At 40.6% G+C, this 21,320-nt stretch overlaps 1 protein-coding gene across 1 annotated transcript in view; it reads left to right on the top strand.

The window, feature by feature from the left end:
- Positions 1-1,056: 1,056 nt before the first annotated feature.
- Positions 1,057-21,320, top strand: part of SYNM (synemin) — a 29,327-nt gene continuing 9,063 nt past the window's right edge. The window contains exons 1-2 of the mRNA XM_063448855.1: positions 1,057-1,979; positions 19,802-19,926. Of these exons, the coding sequence (XP_063304925.1) occupies positions 1,188-1,979; positions 19,802-19,926 (917 nt within the window). The 5' untranslated portion in view covers positions 1,057-1,187. The remainder of the gene's footprint in view (positions 1,980-19,801; positions 19,927-21,320) is intronic.

The raw sequence follows: 21,320 nt of genomic DNA, 5'->3' as shown, positions 1-21,320 counted from the left end.
TTGCAGTTTATAAAAAACGGCAATAATTACACTTGCAGGGTTAAGAGTAGTGGGAGTTGGCACCCAGACCACTCCAATGAGCAGAAGTGGTCTGGGTGCTTGAAGTGTCCCTTTAATGTTGTCACATTCAAACAGTGGTTTATAGAGATGTATTTACAAAAGGCAGATGAAATTTTAATTTTGATGGCATATGTGCAAAATGCCTCTAATATGCCGACAACTCCCCCCACCCCCCTATCCCCAATGCTTTTGGTTGGAGTAACTCTTTAATCGAAAGTAATATAACAAATATGAATAATTATTATCTCAATAATGTCAACACACATAGAGCAATAGAACTGTGAATGTTCATGTTAAGAACACGCTTTATCTATCATAAACAGATGGAGGTAATTAACTGCAAGAACAATCCAAGCACTATAACCACTACATTGTTGTGCAGGGTTTAGCTCATTGGCTCATAGTGATCAATTTATGCTCTTGCTGAATAGGACTTTCTAGCTATCATTGGCCTGTAGGTGAGGTGGAACGCACCCAGATGACCATAGGTAAGAAGTCAAACGGTTCTAAAACGGTTTGACGTCTTACAAGAGTGTGCCAGGGCACTCCGAGCACATTAACTACTACAGCGAACTATAGTGATTATGGTACTTGGAGTGTTCCTTTATTAAGAAATTGTTATGCATTGACATGTTATGCATTGACATGGTCACTGTAAACATTACATTAAAATAGTTGTGTGTGGTTCCTCCAGTATGGTTTTTTTGGAATAAAATGTACTTACTGTAGAACGTATTGTGAATTCTCCTCAATTCACAGTTAAATGACTAAACCCTAAAGTTACTATTATACTTGTTCCAGTGTGACTGTAGTTTAATCCTGCTGTCAGGTTTTGTTTTGTTTTACTTTGTTGGACTGTAAAGTCTCCAGCAGAGGGCTCTGCATCCTCGTAGCAAAGGAATGCCATCCTTTCTCTTGTGTTTGGGCTGCATCCCTTTTTGGGTAGGTCAGTCCATGAGCTCTTTGCCAATAAACAGCTCCTCCTTAATTGTCATTACCCACAGCCCAGATAGGCTCATTCTGTGTCACTTCACTGAGGGACTCACACAGCAACGGCTGCATAGGACAAATAGTTCACATCAAACTTTTATCAGAGAGGAGGGCTAAGATTTTTTTTCCCTCCAAAAATGATACATGTCAGAGGGTTTGGGGATGAGAAATCCCAGCTACATGAATTGAACAACCGATTGGGTCAGTACCTCTCCAGGGTTAGACAGCTGGAGGAAGAGAACCAGTTGCTGGTGGAAGAGATACACAGACTTCGCCTGGAAAGGGGGGTAGAGTGGGCACAAGGGTACCATGCTGAAATATGCCAGCTGAGGACAAAAGTGGAGCAGCTGACTGTGGAGAAGTGTGAGGCAGAAATTCAGAAAGAAAATCTGTGGCAGGAGCTGCAGACCCTCCAGGAGCTATGGGAACAAGTGAGGGCCATGAGAATTGGCATTGACAAGCAATTGGCACTTTACAAGCAGGATCTGCAGCAGGCAAGAAATAGCCAGGCTGCCCTGGAAGAACTTTATATCCGTCTCCAGCAGGAATGCCAGGTGCTCCAAGGCTCAAACTACCAGGAGCTCCTGGAGCTGAGGGAACAGGCACTGAAGGTCCCACTGCATATTGCTATGCATGAAAAAGGGAGCCCCAGACTCAGCTTGCAGGATATACAAAGTATCTCTCTGGAGCTCTCGCAGTCCTGGAAAGATTCATTTCTGCTCTATCAGAAGAAGATTGAGGAAATGGAGAATAATCTGAGGCTGGGTGAGGAGGAAAGGCTGGGGGTGGAAGAGGAGACCAGGGTCTACAGCCTTCAGGTGGTGGAGTTGCGCAGAGAGTATGAGGAGCTGATGGGGATCCAAAAGATGTTGCAAGAAGAGCTGCTGAGGATGAAGGAGAAGTACAGACTAGATGTACAAGAATATCAGGTCAGTGTGCTGTCACCAGTGGTACAGGGAAACTAAACATGAATTTTATTTAACTTAAGTTTAGAACTGTGCAAGCTTGAACCATGTGATTGGCAAGGGTGTTTAATGTGATAAGCAAGGATATTCTCTCTGCTTTTGCACAGGTAACCATTTTGGTTTTGACCATTGTTTAAGGTCAGATACACTCTATAAACATTCAGTACTTATCTAATAACGATGCAGGTGGGGATTCCTGGTGTAAAGGATGCACCACTAAATGAGGGGTTCGGATCTTCCTGTTTCAAAGTCTTAAAAAAAGACACATGACCTGACATAGGCTACTCCATCATGTATATTGTATTTATTTTCTGCTGTTTTATCTCATTCCTTGACTGGATTGTATTCCTCTCCTCATTTTGTTTACTTCCTAGAACTCTGTTCTCTTTAATGAACTGTGAGAATCAACCACAAAGCACCATCACTTTGTCCAATGACTTTATATAGTTTATGTAATTAACTGTATGGCCTTGATTTAATTATTTTGGATGAGCTTTACAAATGATCACAGTCTGCTAGAAAATAAAATGCTTTATAATGATATATCTAGACTAGTCACAATTAAACCTATGCAAATCTTTGTAGGCAAATGATCTGAAACGTTTTTCTTGTAGATTGTGATTATTTAAAAAGCTTATAGCAATAGAATTACATGAGGCCTATGTTAGTAGAGTGGTTGCATTGTCCAGTTTTAGGTCTTCAACCTTATTTTTGCATTACAAACTGCTATGTGGTCCACATCCTCTGGCGTTCAGTAAGTTTAAATAGTCTACTCTAACCAGCATTGAACACAAGGAAAGTAAGTTAAAAAAAGTTCAAACCTCTTGATTATACCTTGGGGTGCTATATGGAGGTCCCCATATTAATAGTTTCCTGTTAAGAAACATGTGTGATATTTCATGTAAATGCTTAGGAAACGGGTTTCTCCCTTGTGGATCTAGTGCAGACATAAACAGTTATTCAGTAAGGTGTCAATTCCCAAGAATTCAATTAAAATTTTAGCCCAAAATATCTGAAATCAAAAAATTGTCAGTTATGTTTTTGTTTTGCTTTTTTAGACTATATTTGAAATTCCTTTTGAGTTCTCCAGTTCATCTTGAACTGCAATTCTACCACTTTCAATCATCATGTTTGAAAGGAATACAAGGTCACCTTTTATAGCCATATTTCTGTTTAGTTTCAGTGAGTTCAGGGGCGGCTCTCTAATTAGGTGGTTCAGGCGACCGCCAAAGGCCTCGCGCTGGCTGGGGCCTCGCGGCTGCCTAAACCGCCTGTGGGTAGACTGTGTCAGGTCCTCGGTCACTGACCGAGGACCTGACACCAGGAGGGGGCCCGGCGGCTTGCCCAGTATGCCGCCGGGTGCGAGGCCCCTCCTGGCTGCCCGGCCAGCCACCGCAGACACCGGTCTGCAGCTCCGCAGTGAGCAGAGCTGCAGACCATGTGTCTTGCGAGAACCAGCCAATCAGAGTGTTGCCGCGGGTTACCACGGAAACGCTCTGATGGTCTCGCGAGATTACATGGTCTGCAGCTCTGCGGAGCTGCAGACCGGGAGCAGTGGCCACCGGACCACCAGGGAGTCCACTGGACCACCAGGGACTAAAGGTAGGCTCTCTCACCCCCCACCACACTCAGCCTCCCTACCGCCCTCCCCACCACCCTCAGCCTCATCACCCTCCCTACCACCTTCAGCCAGCCTCATCACCCTCCCCACCACCCTCAGCCTCATCACCCTCAGCCTCCGCACCTTCCCTACCACCCTCAGCCTCCTCACCTTCCCTACCACCCTCAGCCTCATCACCCTCCCTACCACCCTCAGCCTCACCACCCTCCCCACCACTCTCAGCCTCATCACTCTCCCAATACCCTTAGCCTCACCACCCTCCCCACCACCCTCAGCCTCACCAAGTTTAGAGCCGCCTCTGAGTGAGTTGTTGTACCTTTTCTTACAAAATTGTAGAATGCATAACTAGATGCATCCTTTACAATTCTTAATGTTGAAGTGACAGTTTCTTTTAAAGGAAGACTCTGCACACTAACAGAACTGAAATGGTTACTCCAAACGTATTTAAAAGTTTCAAATGTTTCTCTATTTTAGTTTTAACTGTACACAAATACACGTATGCCTCCTCCCTCCATTTTCTTATCAAATCATTTTATTATCATTATCATTTTCTTATCAAATCACATTCTCCAACGTCACAGAGAAGCATTGTTGGACCTTGGGCACATGCACGCCAAGCGCCGTGACCTGCCAATCAGTTTCTTCTGATAGAGAAGCATTCAATCCAAAAGCAGTGAATACAACACCACACTTGCATGTGGTGTGTGCATTCACAAGCAGCTAGATGAGCTGAGTAACAGCACATCTCACCTTTAAAACCTGCTATTGCACAATTCGTCAAGGAGGGCAAGGTGCGAGGGATGTACAGAAGGTGGTGGGAGGTGCACAAGTAATGGGGAAAAGCTATAAAATATAACATAGGGAAAGAGGAAGGCTACGAGGGCTGGCATAAAGAAGATAGGGGAGAATATTAGATTAAGCCAGTTATAAATACTTTGTGCGTGCTGCTTACAAGGGAAGAATCTCATTGTGACTGTCGCCAGCAAGCAGTGTGTGCTAATTACTGACTGTTTTTTGCACAGAACTCACAAGAGTCAGTCTGGAACTGAATTCTGGGTGACAAAGTCATGTGTACTCGATGTGTAACTACACTGTGGCACAAATAGACAGATTTCTCTGTATAGACAGTGTTTCAAGCTGAAACGTTGCACATACGGAATGCTTTCACCGAGACCCCTTCTTAACGTAGAACTGGCATTGGAGTTTGGAGAAACCCTTTAAGGGCCACAACTCTCATATTCACAACACATATTCCTGATTGGAAGATAAACAGTACAGTTAAGCCAATAACAGATAAGTGTGAACTGAGATGTTGACTTGATTTCATCCATACCAATCACTGCCCTCTTCTTATCCCTTGTATCTGACTACTCGCACTACCATAGAAAGAACTCACTAGAGCTCAGGACAAACTAGTTGCCAAAATTGCAACTTTTCACAAGACAATCAATTGCTGAACAGATCAAACCTAGCCATAGAGTGTTATAGTCTCGTCACCTGACTCCTCTACTCCTATTCTGACCGCTTCCTCTTTTCCTTTTCCTACACTTTATTAAACCCCTGAATCTTCACCCAAGACCCATTTTCTCCCCATCTTCTTCTACATTAAACCGAGATCAATGTCTTTCATGGTGCTCTCTATTGTTTTTTTTGGAATGTTTATTATTATATTTACATGCCATGTTTACTTTTCTAAGAATTCGGCAGTTAATCCACCTCTGGTAACATTTGATAGAGCAATTATCATATGGGGTCATGCTTTCACACTATGCACATCTACACAGAGTACTATGGTTATCTCCTAATTATTGATCTCCTAATTAGTGTGAATTAACCCTCCTTCTCAAACTTCTAACCTCTATGTTCATGTTTACCAGAGTTTTCTTATCTGAAAAATGATGTTACCATTTCCTGTTTCATCTTGGTTATTGTTAACTTTTACAGTTTTATCAAGCAGAAATAATGCACATATAGACTCCTACCACTTAAAGCAGAAGTGGTTGAAATAACCCTTTCAAGGGACACTATAGTCACAAAACAACTTTAGCTTAATGAAGCAGTTTTGATGCATAGCTCATGCCCCTGTAGTCTCACTGCTCAATTCTCTGCTATTTTAGAGTTAAAGGAACACTATAGTCACCTTAATTACTTTAGCTAAATAAAGCAGTTTTAGTGTATAGATCATTCCCTTGCAATTGCACTGCTCAATTCACTGTCATTTAGGAGTTAAATCACTTTGTTTCTGTTTATGCAGCCCTAGCCACACCTCCCCTGGCTATGATTGACAGAGCCTGCATGAAAAAAAAAACTGGTTTCACTTTCAAACTGATGTAATTTACCTTAAATAATTGTATCTCAATCTCTAAATTGAACTTTAATCACATACAGGAGGCTCTTGCAGGGTCTAGCAAGCTATTAACATAGCAGGGGATAAGAAAATCTTAATTAAACAGAACTTGCAATAGAGAAAGCCTAAATATGGCTTTCTTTACAGGAAGTGTTTATGGAAGGCTGTGTAAGTCACATGCAGGGAGGTGGAAAGGGACAGGGACTGAGGAGGAGGACAGGGACTGAGGAGGAGGACAGGGACTGAGGAGGGAGACAGGGACTGAGGAGGGAGACAGGGACTAAGGAGGAGGACAGGGACTGAGGAGGGAGACAGGGACTGAGGAGGGAGACAGGGACTGAGAAGGGAGACAGGGACTGAGTAATGGGACAGGGCTTGAGGAGGGGGACAGGGCCTTAACTAGGGGGACAGGGACTCGGTAAAAGGACAGGGACTTAGGAGGGAGACAGGAATTGAGGAGGGAGACAGGGACTGAGGAGGGAGACAGGGACTGAGGAGGGGGGCAGGGACTGGGGAGGGAGACAGGAACTGAGGAGGGAGACAGGGACTGAGGAGGGGGGACAGGGCCTTAAATAGGGGGACAGGGACTGAGGAGGGGGGGCAGGGACTGAGGAGGGGGGACAGGGACTGAGGAGGGGGACAGGGACTGAGGAGGGGGACAGGGACAGGCCTGAGGAAGGGGGACAGGGCCTTAAATAGGGGGACAGGGACTCAGGAAAGGGACAGGCCTGAGGAGGGGGACAGGGACTGAGGAGGGATAGGGCTTGAGGAGGGGGACAGGGACTGAGTAAGGGGATAGGGCTTGAGGAGGGGGACAGGGACTGGGGAAAGGGACTAAGGAGGGGGGCAGGAACTGAGGAGGGGGGACAGGGCCTTAAATAGGGGGGCAGGGCCTGAGGAAAGGGATAAAAAACAAACAAAAAAAACCTAAAGTGCCTTCCCCCCTCCCTGAGGCTTACCTTGGGCCAGGAGGGGTGGGACAGGATCTGGAACCTGCAGCCTGCAGTCAGTGGAGTCGTCCGGCCTCTCCTGATGATGTCAGGAGGAGGGGGCGTGGCTTCCTCTGCTCCCCAGCGGTCCTGTGAGAAGAGCAGAGAAAGTCACGCCCCCTCCTACTGACATTATCAGGAGAGGCCGGACGACTCCACTGACTGCAGGGGGAGAGGTGAGTTTAAAAATCCGAGTCCCCAGTCAGAGGCAGGGGATTCGGATTTGTGCTCCCCCTGCTCTGGCAGCCGCTTGTGCCAGCCCTGGGTCCTGCAGGACTAGTAATGGGAACGGCGTTCCTGCTGTGGAAAAAGTGCAGGAACGCCGTTCCCACGCGTTCCTGCAGGACTCGAGCCCTGCCCTTAACATTTCAAATGTACAAAGGAGATGCTTTAGTTTTAGCTGGTGTGAGTGGGTGATGTCCAGGGCTGAAGATATCCTAAGACATTTTGAGAATTACTAATAACAATGTATGCAACTAAAATGTAATTTAGAGCAGGAACAATGTATCCTTTTTGCACAGACTGACTTCTAAACACATGTATTGTAGTTTAAAGACACATTAATGTGAGTATTATTGCTGTGGAGCTCTAGTATAAACTCAGAAACACCCATAATATTGAGCTTCTAGAAAAGCGGGGCATTAATATAAAATAGAATAGCAATGTCTACCTAAAATGGGGACTGTCCCTTCTAAAAAGGGACAGTTGGGAGGTATGCCATCCTTATTGGCTGGTGCAAATTGTCCATCAAAAACAATGCCTCCCATGACAGATGCACTCAGATTTGCCTTTGAGGTTAAAGTGTTTAGTATATGAACCTTTAGTTTAGTAATGTATACATCCCATACCACCCTAATGCAAATTCTTAATAAATCAAGATACAACACAGTAACACATGGATTAGCTCTGTTTGGCTACAAAATAGCAAAGTACCGCAGTCATTTCATGCCATACATTGATGTGTCAAGGCCCATCATTTGTTGCACAACATAAATATTTGGAGTCTTTAATGGGTCGACACAGAAAGATCATAGGTCTTATGCTGGATTTAGTTTCTTATAATCTAGCCTTTTAAATCAATCCTTTAGAATACCACATGTCTCAGCATGTCTCATAAAATGTTACCGCTGACACTAATAGTGTTCTTACTGTTCTGCCCGACCAAAGTAACGTATGTGCATGGTGTCACATTGCACTGAGCAGACATTTAGTCCCCTGCATAGCACTTCTGTTTCTTTATGACGATACAACAGTAGCACAAACACATCTTCAATAGTCTTTCTTAAAGTTAAAGGGACACTCTAGACCCATAAGGTACTTCAACTTGCTGAAGTGATTTATGTTTGAAAAGTGTGTCCTCTTTTTTTTTTTAAGTTTTCAAGGGGGTGCAGCCAAGACTGAGTGAAAGAGCAGAACACAGAAAAAATAGAAAGAAAAGGGATCCGTGTGAAAATTATTATTATTTTATTATTTATATAGCGCCATCAAATTCCGTAGCGCTGTACAATGGGTGGGTGTAAACACCACCTCCACACTGATCCCATGCACCAAGAGGGCACTCCAGCAATGCCCAAGGGCTTAACCCTAGATACTGGCAACAGAAACAAAGAAGCAAAAATTCACAAACTGAAAATAATGCTGACTGGTGATAAAGACGTAGGCACCAAAACATCCAGTGGTATGGAACAATGTAACCAGAGGGAGACCACTAAATATCTTAAGTAACAAAAAGTATCAACGCAGAAATAAATTGTCACTCCAAATTATAATAATAAATACCGAACTAGCCTTATAAGGCTACTCCCATGCCTAAGTAAGTGAGGAGATAAAGTTACTAAACACCTTAGTCTGCAATATTCATATAGGCTTTATTAGTCCTGGCCCTTTAATGCATAGGGTGTTAGTAAATCTCCCCTTAGTACCTAAGCACCAAAAAAAAGTGCTAAAGGGAGAAAGGTCACTGTCTAAGATATTGGCAGCCCTAATAATCAAAAGTAGACAGATGGATAAAGTAAAGAAAGCCTCTCTCCTTGTGAGACTTACTATATAAGCATAGAAGAAAAAATTTAAATCATAAACTATAACAAACTCCCATGCCTAAGTAAGTGAGGAGATGAAGTTGCTAAACACCTAAATCTGCATTATACATATAGGCTTAATTAGGCCTGGCCTTTTAATGCACAGGGTGTTAGTAGTTTTCCCCTAATTCCAGAGCTAATGCTAAAGGGAGAAAAGTTACTGTCTAAAGGATCAGCAGCGCTAATGATCAAAAGTAGGACAGATAAAGTAAAGTAAAGTAGAGAAAGCCTCTCTCCCTGTTAAACTTACTAAATAGGCATAGAAGAAAAAAACTGAAAGGAAAAACTCAAATCATAACAAAAACGTGTTTTACACAGTGCAGTGAAGTGCCCATGTGTGTGCAAGATAAAATTGACCCATAGGAAAGAACCTGACGCGCGTTTTGGTGCAGTATATATGCAGTTGCACCTTAGTCAGAGGCTCAGGTCAATGAGCAGAACACCAATGACATTGACACCTGTGAAATTGGCTGAATGAGCTGTAAATTCTAAATTTCAGTCAGTTCTAAGTTGCCATGAGATTGGGTTGACTAGACCCTAAGAGTTTTCTCAGGAGCCCTAAATTTGCAGCCTGCAAAGAAGTTATGTAATGTGCTCAGAGCTGTCAATTTCACCATTATATTCGTTGCTTGTAGAAAGCAGCCTGAATGAAGTGATGTATTTGTTGCAAGTATTACCAGTCTCCTGAAGATTCCAAAGTGGTTTTGATTCCAGGACAGCCTTGATGCTCACCCAGGGTACATTGTCAAACTGTTTGAGCAGTTTGATTACTTGTCTACCATGTGTCCGCTATGTCTTCTGTCCCAGAATCTCCTACACAGAGCTCATTGGCAGAGAGCACTCAGCTGACACTCAAAGCCAAAGCCTAAGCCAAGAGACTTGATAAAGGCTCAGAAAGGAGCCGAAATGTTGTCTCCACTTGCTGTTCCTAATAAAAGACTGCCTTTTAGAAGAAACCTCTGGTATGCTTGGATATTTATCTTATCTTCCACTCTAAGCTAATGAGTCAGCCATGCACTGTAGCAGGGGTTCCCAACCTAGTCCTAAAGTACCCCCTACCAGTCCAGGATTTAGGGATTACCCTGTTGTGTCTAAAGTGTTTTTCTTTTCTTTTTCTAAAAACACCTTAAACACAACTAGGTAGTCCCTAAATGGACTGAGTTCGAAACCACTGCACTATAGGGATTAGCTCAGTGGAGTTTACAGAAGCTCTTTGCAAGAGAGCTCTAGAGCAGGCAGTGACTGGCTCTTTGCAGACCCCAGGTAAGTTCTCAAAACATTTGACTGCTTACAGAGGAGGGCACAGGTCATTCCTGACACCATAACCACAGTAGAGGACTCTAGTGGTAACAGTAGCTGGACTGTTCCTTCAAAGGTGTGCAGGAAATCTTTAGACACAAGAACCTGCCGGGACATGAAGAAGTGATCATTGTAATTGCTTCTGTCCACCAGAGAGGTGACACTACAGAAAGTGAATTTGGTACAGCGGATAAAGACCAATATAAGTTTGAAAAATTCACAGCTGACTTTCAAAGTTTAGCTCTGTTGAGCTAAATGAAAGCATTCCGGTTAGTGAATAGACGCTGTAGGATTTCTCCAAGATATGAAAGAGACCCCTGCAGAATGTGTCTGCCTTGCAGCTCAGCTTCTACACTTTTTAGTTAATAAGCATCATATATTTTAAAAGCAATTAACTGAGTTTATGACACAGAGTTCTCAGTCAGTAGCAAAAATGTTTGGTTTGGCTCCAGATTCCTCTATCCTGCATTTGTCCAGATGTTAACTTTCAGAATTCACGAGTGTGTTTCTGGAAGTAACAAATTCTCTAAATTTTTCCCAGCAAGCATTTTTGAGATGATACCTGATTAAAAATTCTAATTTTCTTGCCGTGCTTTGTGAGTTTTAGTGACATAATTTCCATAGGGAATAAGATAATCCACATAAATAATTGGTGAGCCGATGTCATGTGGAACATTTAGAGGAGGATGGAAAATGAAGAAAACAGATTATATCCTCTCCAGTTTCAGTAACTTTACCATAAATTGAAAAGTCAGAGTGTTGTTTTTACATCATATGTGGCAATGAAGTATCCCATTTTTTGTGAGATAACACCTAATGCAGGGTCAGCTACTTTTATAAAAACAAAAATGACTCAATTAGTGTCACTATGAATTTGGAAAGTAGCTGGAATCTGTCAAGAAGCAGTAATGCATGTGGAGCAATAAAATCTTTATATAAGGTTCGGTGCAAGGGAAGAGGTAAAACTGAAGAGAAGGAGTAATGAAGGTGAGAGAAAGGGGAGGACTGGAACAATAGAGAAAAATACGCAAGGGCTCAAAACCACCAGAACCGTGGGTCGGGTAAGAAAGAGCCAATGCTCAGTGAGCAGAGAGGTGGTGGATTAATTTGACTAATTCTCCTCCAGCCGTGGAGCCTAAACTTTAAGAAAATACTTAATCTTGACACTAATGGCAGCAGTAACCTTCTAGAGATACGAAACCAGACGTTGCCTTGGCCCATGCATTTGTGGGTGTTTTGAAAGTTTTCCAATTACTGTCTTAGCTGCCTTGCCGACCCAAAAGACTAATTCATTTTTTAGGTGGTTGAATTGGTGAGTTACGGTGACCTATTAATATTTAGATTCTCACCAATTCCTCGACATTTTAAAAACCACCATATATGTCACTATGTAGTGATGTCCCGAACAGTTCGCCAGGAACCGTTCACCGGCGAACACGCGCGATGTTCAGTCCGCCCTCTATTCGTCATGGAGGTGGGAGGGTCTGGGAGGGAGGGTCTGCTGCTGATTGGCTGGAATGTGTCTGCTGACTGTGAGGTACAGGGTCAAAGTTTACTCAATGATGACGAATAGGGGGCGGACCGAACATCCCGGCGAACTGTTCGGGACATCACTATCACTATGTACCAATTTTGGAACAAACTCTAGTACAAAACCATCAGGTACATGAGGTGTTGCTGTACAATAATATGATACCACATGCCTACTTATTCTACAATACCGGTTTATTTTAATCATTACATGTGTCACCACAAAATAGACAGAAGTGAAGATATCAGTCCAGTAGTCCCTACTAAGTGTTGCCTAGGTCAGGCTTCTATTTAGTGGTATAGGCTGGCAAAGCTCAAATAAAATGTCAATCATGGAGGGGTACAAAATGGAAATGGTGTCCTGAGATATCTAGGATCTTCTGTATTTCAATGGCTGGTTACTGCATTTGAGTGGTGAGGTGGGCCAGGACATAGCGAAGCAGCTGCTTGGAAAAATAGAATTCAGACTGTGGAAGGTCATGCAGTTCAGTAGGAATGAGAATTGTTATATGTTTATTGTGACTAATTTCCCGATATGAATGGGCCCTGCTCTAATCGTAACATGGCAGATAAACATGCTAACTGCAATATGTACTACTTAGACTACTTTCAGAGACTCTTCTCAAATGTATGATTTATTTTGATCTTGTCTAATAGGGCTCTTGTGAGTAGAGAAGTGCATTTGATGTGTATACATTGTTACCATTTTTCCCTTTTTAACAATTTATTAATACTTATGCTTTGATATATTTCATTTAACTTAGCATTATAAATGGTCACAATCTGTTAGATAAACCAAGTGAATAATCTAGAGCACGGTTTCCCAATTAGTGTTCCGCAAGAACAAAATTGGGGTTCTGAAGCGATTTGCCCCATGGATATCGCTAAACAGGGGTCCGGTCAGGCGCAAGTGACAGCAGGGGAGTGAGTAGCTGTTGACCTGGCACACCATCCTCAGCCTGCAGCACTGAAGGAAGACAATTTTTTGCCAGTGTGTGTGAATCTGTGTGTCAGATACATATACACACACACACAGATACACACACTGGCACATACAAACACACATAGACACACCGGCACATACAAACACAGATACACACACTTTGACACACAGATACACACACCTTGACACACAGATACACACACCTTGACACACAGATACACATACACACAGATACACAAATGTTGATACACTATGTCAAAGGGTTCCATGGGAAAAATTAACTGGGAACCCTTGATCTAGAGTTTTTTTTATAACAGATTGTGATAATTTCTGATGCTGATCTAAACAAATTAAATTGAGTCCCTAATGTTGTGTTATGTATACATATAGGATACTTGAAGAAAGACATTTCTGTCCATTTCTGTAATATATATATATATATATATATATATATATATATATATAAATATATATATATATATATATATATATATATATTAAATGGATCATATATATATTTATTACATGGATCCTAAATAACTATATATATATATTTACCCTTTTATTGACAAATGCTAAAATGATGATTTAGGAGTTCTCATATTGTAGAACACCATATTATATATTTATTTGTGATAATTCAGTAATAGAACACTAACATATTCCACAGAGCCCCATACATTCAATAACTGAAATACAGAGACATACACACAGAGGGACCTGCCTATAATCTAACACAATAAAAAGTTATAATCTAACAAAACAAAGAGTTATCATTTATACTGCTAATTAATATATTGCAAGAGCTGACAATGTTTGTATTTTACCCAATATCTGCAGCTTTACAACTTCTGCCCAATTTATAGCATCAAGTATTTTTATTACATTTCTTATCTGTCACAGAAACCTGTTCCAGCTGGTCATGTGACCTGCATTCACACATTTTTTTTTTCTTGATAAACAAATGTTATGCCAATATATTCTTAACCCTTTCTCTATTCTGCTGACCTAGTTAGCATATAGCTCTTTATTTCTCAAGAAAAAAAATGAATTTGTTGCAAAGTGACAGATGTAACCTTTTACTATCTAAGTAACGGAGCTCTTTCATCATGGTCTCCTGAGCACAAAAGTACCATGATTAAATAATTACTTAATTTGCACCAGTAGAACCCGTTTCCCAGTTAGGGCCAAAATGAGTGACCACATACTTACTAATTAGGTAAAAAGAAGCACTATACAAAGCCCTTTAAATGTCCATGGATGAACTTCCACAATGATTCACCAATGATGTAACTGGATACTCCACAGATGTGAAGAAGACCCTCTGGGTTGGAAAAAAACCATGGCCAGATAGATTTACTTTCTGTGCTTCCTGGTCCAATCATTCACTGCAGTGTGTTTCTGTGATTGACACTGGGCATGCTACTCTGAGTAATCAGACTCTTCTTTTTTATTTATCCAGCTTTGTAAACAGTGGCTGTTTTGAGCTCACCATAAGTAGTCAAAATGTGTTAGAGGATGTCCACCAATAATCAGTAGTGAGTACATGAGGATTGCATTTAAAAAAATGTCACTGTAAGAGAGACTAGCCTTGCTATTAAGGAGCTGCGTCAGAATGTGTCAAGTGACCTTTTGCATATTTTTTAATGCATTCTATATTATTCTCCATCCAGAAGGGACCGCTTTGATAATGGGAATAAGTTAACTTTATTACACTTGTAAAATGAGTAATTGAGTTAATTTTCTAATTGAATAATGGGTTACTAAGTTAATGCCATGTACATTTTTTAGGGCCCTGTCAAATAAAAGGTTAAAGGAACACTATAGCACTAGGAACACAGACATGAATTCCCTAACGTTGCAGTTATTAAATACCTATTAAGGTGTCCTCCGTCATGTGAGAGTTTGAAAGGTGAGATATACTTACTTCTCAGCCCTCGCCGTGCCTTTCTCCTTCCTACCTCCCAGACTTTTTCGGATCAATAGGTTAACCCAGCAATCAAAACATCGCTGTTTCATCAAAGTGGCAATGTTTTTAGTTGCAAAGTTAAAACATAAGGGGCATGGCACCCAGACCACTTCATTGAGATCCACGGCACTGTACAATTTGGAAAAAGACAATACAATATAAACCGACTAATACAAAAGGTAGAGGGCACTGTCGTGAATCAATGGAATGTTTCTGATGATAAGACTTAGCAGTTTTTAGTTCCAATGTATGAAAGTGTTACTCTAACCACCATGACCATTTTTGCTTTTAGAAGTGGGCATAGTGGTAGGAAACTGTATGTGCAGTGTTTCTGCTTGCCAGTTGCCACACTGCACATACTAAGATATCTTCACTATTGTGCCAGGGGCTAGGTGCACCAGCGTGACATAAGAAGTCTGTTCCAGACTGCCCTTTATAAATTCTGTGCAAAAATGACATTTGTCATCTGTTCACACTGCATGCTGGAAATCATGACCCTAAAATTGAGACTGTACCACCAAAAATGGGAGAGTTGGGAGGCATGTATCTACCACTACCAATCTCCCTGTCTGTCTTACAGCTAACATTCTAAATCCTTTTGGTGGTATTTCTTTAAGTGTCAGTAATAAGTATTTCTCTTTCTGGGTCATAGAACAACTTTAGAATCCATTTAGATTTATTATTGGTAATTGATTAAGCATTAGTGTTTAAGAGCTGCTGAAAAATCGCAGCCAAAGGCAGTGCAAAGGCAGCTCTTCAATGACTCAGACAGCAAGTCCTATATAAAGAATATTCATATCGTGTACTGAGCGGGATTATGACACATTCAATGCCATACCCATTTCATCATACTCCAAGTTTAGAATGTTAAGCTTAGGAAATTGTGTAACTTCTGAAAGTGCCAATGTACTTGGACATTGTCCATCCTTGTTTACAGGGGGTGTGGACTCTACTGGGGTGGGGATGGAGGGTGTTTGAGTAATCCAACTAGAAAACATTGTATCATGTACTTTGTGTTTATAAAAAAAAAAAATTATATCCAAATAAGTTATGCCCAAATTACTTTGTATACTTCCATAACTGGTTGTTAACGTTAAATGTTACGTTATATTATATTATTTATACAAAAGTGCTGTGTCAAAAAGACAAGCAACTAATATGCACAGGATCACCGGTTTATTATTAATAGCATTTATATGGTGCCAACTATTCCACAGCCCTTACCACCCAGTTATGGTGGATATCATGATGACTTAGAAAGTGCAACTTTTAGTGTTTTACATTTGGGGGACTAATAGCTGAATGCGAAAACACAGACAGTATTAGCAGGGGGTGGAGAGATTAATTGTGGAAGGCTGCAAAATATAGGAGTTGGATACTAGTCAATATTTTTTGGGCCCCAAATTTCAGCTGTTACAACATTGGACATGAGTCCTTAGTTCACAATTGGCATGGGACTTACCCTGCCACTCTCATATGACACAACTTAATCCTCATGTACATACATGTTCCTCCTCAGCCAGGCCATTGAGCATATTCACAGTGCCTACACACAATGTTACTATTCTATTTGTTAGCAAGAGCCAGTTCTAAAAAAAATCCATTATATCTAATTAACTGCGTTCACCCAAAACCATGCATGCTTGGGCTAACTTTTATTTTGCATAGTACAGGACTGCAAAATGTAGCCTAGAAAGCCTAATTTACCTTCCCCCCTCGGCCCTCGCTAAGAGAAACATATCCTTTGCCAAATTCTGCTCCTCTGTATCTCTGCAGAGGGACATAAACAACCACTTGTCATTTCATAGTCTACAGCAAGTTTTGAAGGACAAATGGCTGCAATTTAGTAGTAACTGGGTGGATGGGGGGCTAGAATAGACATCTGTTAAAATTGCACTTGCTGCATATGGACCATACATTACGTACATATACAAGTTGTATGACCATTTTAGTCTTTTGTTTAGCGTTTTTATTTGTTTTTGTTTTTGTTACGTATACTGTAATGCATTTCTGCTTATGTTCTATTATTTCCGATCTTGTGTTAAAAAAATAAAAAAGAGGTGTGTAATCTCTATAATATTTTTTGACAAAGATCAACGTGAACTATTAAATTTGTGGAAATATATATATATATATATATATATATATATATATATATATACATTTTTAAATTAAGTAGTAGGAAAAGTGTAATTGCTTCAAAAAAATATAGCAGCAGTGGCTACTATCATTTTATGTGTAGTCCAGTTGATTGTTTATTTATCTCAGACTATCATAAGACCCTCCGCTCTCTCCTGAATGATTTAACTTTCTTAGCCGCAGTTACCTTGACTGCAGTTTGCTAAAAATGTAATTCATATCATTGATTTATATTAAAAACTTAATGGGCTACTCCAGACAACAAAATTATTTCAGGGACTATAGGCACTTCATTATTGAGATATCAGTACCTATCCCAGAACAAGAGTTCCAAGCTGGCTAATGTCAAATATGTGCATATTTCTATATAAATAATTGCATTCATTGGCATTCATGAGCCAGCTGACACTCTCAGCCAGTGAATGGTCAGCAGGATCAACGTACAGCATCTGCATATCTGCAGAAACCGAACGTTGTCACTGGTTGATCCGCTGGGATCCAGGTAAGAAGGCAATCCGTTGCAAAACCATTTGCCACGTAAATGGGAAATGGAGCCGAGCTAATCCTGGTATCATAACCACTACAGCGGGCTCCAGCGGTTATAATGCTTGGAGTAACCCTTTAATTAATATAAGATGAGTGGTGCTTTTCATCTTTAAGAAAACTGTTCAGGAAAAGAGTTTTGTAAAGCCCAATTTTGCAATTTATCTGCAATTTCCCTTTAATATAATTTTGCACATTTCTCTGTATTGGCATATGACAATCCATTGCAAATATTCATATCTCAATATCTATCACTGAGATACACTTAGACGGATATGTCATGCTAGGTATTATATGACTACAGTGGTTTTGAAAAACTAGGGGGATCCTTCCAAGCTGACAACCGGTTTAAGTGGGGAATGTGGAACTCTGCCCATTGCAGCCGAAAAGTTCGGCTATGTGCCAGCAACTTAATTAAGTCTCAGGCAAAGTTGCCATGTTTTGTGAAAAAGAAATACCAGTAATACCACTACACGAACATGGCTGTTGTTTTTGAAGGCCGATAACCTCAATGATAACCTCAATTCTAGAAGTCAGGGAGAAAGCTTTCACTTCTGTTTGCTTACCTTAATTGAAGAAAGAGGTTTTTCCTATGGGATGAGATCATCAATTCTAACAATGTTAGCAAAGGAGACGGATTGGGGACGGGCCAGACATGAGGAGCACTGCACTGCACTGGAAAAAGGTAAGTAGATCACCTTTCTAACACAACAGATTTATCAATATCTCTGTTGCGTTGGAAACATGTTCCATTTCACTTCTCTTTTTTTCTTCCACTCTAATTTGCTTGATCAGTATCAGAAGTCATGGCCCTTGTGTACCGCACCAATCTCCTATCGAGGTTGGACTGAGAATAAAAAGCAGCCCTGGATTTTTTTTATATCAGCCATATATTGCATTTTGTCACATAGTGTGCAGTTATACAGGTGTTTTTTTTGGAAATTATTACATGAAGAAGTGCACTACAAGGACTTAAAGGGACACTACAGTCACACAACTTTAGCTTAATGAAGCAGTTTTGGTGTATAGATCATGCCTATGAAGTCTCACAGCTCAATTCACTGCCATTTAGGAGTTAAATCACTTTTGTTTCTGTTTATGCAGCCCTAGTCACACCTCCCCTGGCTATGATTGACAGAGCCTGCATGCAAACTAAATGGTTCTATTTTCAATCAGACACTACTTACTTTAAAAGTTTTATCTCCTGTTCTTTCAATTGAACTTTAAGTACATACAGGAGGCACCTGGCAAACATGGCTGTTGTTTTTGGCAAAAAGTAATAAATTCGACAGAATTGGCAATAAAGGAAGTTTAAACATTAGATGAATCTTTACAGGAAGTGTTTAGGAAGGCTGTGTAGGTCACATGCAGGGAGATGTGACTGTGGCTGCATAAACAAAGTGTTTTAACTCCTTTATGACAGAGAATTGAGCAGTGAGACTGCAGTGACATGATCTATACACCAAAACTGCTTCATTAAGCCAGTTGTTTTGGTGACTATAGTGTCCCTTTAAAGGGACACTATAGTCACCAGAACAACAACAGCTTATTGAATTTGTTCAGGTGAGTAGAATCATTACCTTCATTGCCTTCAGAGAAAATGCAGTGTTTACATTACAGCCTAGTGATAACTTCACTGGCCACTCCTCAGATGGCTGTTAGAGATCCTTCCTGGGTCATGGCTGCCTAAAATGCATCCAAACATTCATTGTCTCCTCCCACTGTATGCAGACACTGAACTATCCTCGTAAAGATTAATTGATTCAATTCATCTCTATGAGGAGATGCTGATTGGCCAGGGCTGTGTTTGAATCATACTGGCTCTGCCCCTGATCTGCCTCTTTGTCAGTCTCAGCCAATCCTATGGGGAAGCATTGTGATTGTATCAGGCCACCACTTCTGAGGTCAGTGGAAGTTTATCAAAGGTCAGGCAGATGCAGCAGCTTCAGACTTGAATACAAGTAAGATTTTACTATTTTCAGGGAGCCAAGGGGGCTAGATAGTGGTTTTAACACTACAGGGTCAGGAATACATGTTTGTGTTCCTAACCCTATAGTGCTCCTTTAAATCCATTGATATAATGTAATGTGTATAGCATATAATATCACATGCCTCCCATCTGTCCTGCTTTTGGAAGGACAGTCCCAATTTTGGGGTGCTGTCTGCCGACCCGCTTTAATTTCTTGGTGTCCCACATCTGGACACACTCAAGCTGCGAATATTAGGACCATGTATGGAGCAGTTCAGCAGTAGTTTATTAGTCATATTATTTTGACATTACACATTCTTATGGCACATTGTTTTGACTGTCTCTTTTATTCCCCACAGATCATAATAGAAGAGTTAGAGGTTGAGAGAAATGATATAACTATAACCATTACTGAACGCCTTAAAGAGTATCATGAACTGATGCAAGTCAAGACTGGACTCAGCCTGGAAGTGGCAGCTTACAGGTAAGATATTCAGTGCATGACACCTGTACAATGACAGCAGATACAGGCCAGTTGTATTACATCTGTGAAAGATCATCCCTGCTTCTGCAGCAAGAAATGCTTTCCAATGGTTGTCTACAAACCAGAAACTTTTGCATAAATTAGATTAGAAAAAACATGTGACCTGAATATGGTTTTGATGACTGACTATTTTAACAAACTTAAAGGGACACTATAGTCACCAGAACAACTACATCTTTATGTAGTGGTTCTCGTGTGTATAGCATGTCCCTGCTGGCATTTTAAAGTAATCACTGCCTTTTCAGAGAAAAGGTAATGTGTATATTACTGACTTTTAACACCCATAGTAGCAGTAACTCAGTCAGCCACTAGAGGTGCTCCTTGGGTCAGTGCTGTATAATTTGCCGCACTGACGTTCAGCGTCTCCACACTTCACGGAGGCACTGAACTTTCCATGTAGAGATGGCTTGAGTGAATGTATCTCAATGAGGAGAAGCTGATTGGTGCAGAGCGGCATTTCGCCACGCATGCGCGATAGTCTCCCAATGCTTTCCTATGCCCAAGTTTGATGATCTCAGCCAAAGAGGCGGTTAAAAAGTAAATAACCCTTTTAACCGTGGACAAGGGTGGACAAGGGAGGACTAAACAGCTATTTAGACCTAAAGTCTTAAACAGCTGACCTATAATATTGTAATGTTGTAAAGCGCTACGGAATATGCTATCTAAATACCAGTAATAATAATAAATAAATAAATAAATTTAAAAATCACTTTATTCTCTTTTTTGTAATGTATAGTGTCAGGAATACATGTTTTTACTTCAGATACTATAGTGTTCCTTTAATAACAAGCTAATTTATATTTTAGTAGAGACAATATTTTTTTATTTTGGTCATACATTTTGCCATTTCCATCCATTCCAGTTCTAAGCTACTTTAACTTTGCAAAGTTCTTTGGACGTTTTATGATTTTGGTCAAACTGAATCTAGTTTATATTATTACTATAAAGGAGTAGCAAATAAAAAAATAAAAAACTTACTTGATGGATCATTACTAAAAAAAATTCTTTATTACATTAATAATCTCAATTGATGCACATTATTTCAAAATTAAAAATGCATTTTTAATATAACATTTAGTTCTAAAGATAGAAGCAAAAGTTGAATCTTTAAGTAGCTCTGTAATTTGATTCTACCATTTATTTGATGAATACTTTTTTATCTTTTAGTTTCTGGATTTTTTTCTTCTGGTTTGGAATAAATGAAATTACCGTTAGTGACACAGAAAGTGATCTGTTAAGCCAGATAGATGCCATCTCTGCGTCCACCTGTTACATGTATTTTGCGTGGTCACATTTCTACATTATAGCTCATTTTCCTGTCGGGCACGTTCGTT

This window comes from Pelobates fuscus, chromosome 3, assembly GCF_036172605.1.
Source record: "Pelobates fuscus isolate aPelFus1 chromosome 3, aPelFus1.pri, whole genome shotgun sequence".
NCBI classification, from domain to species: domain Eukaryota; kingdom Metazoa; phylum Chordata; class Amphibia; order Anura; family Pelobatidae; genus Pelobates; species Pelobates fuscus.
This window is presented reverse-complemented; position numbering and strand designations above follow the sequence as displayed.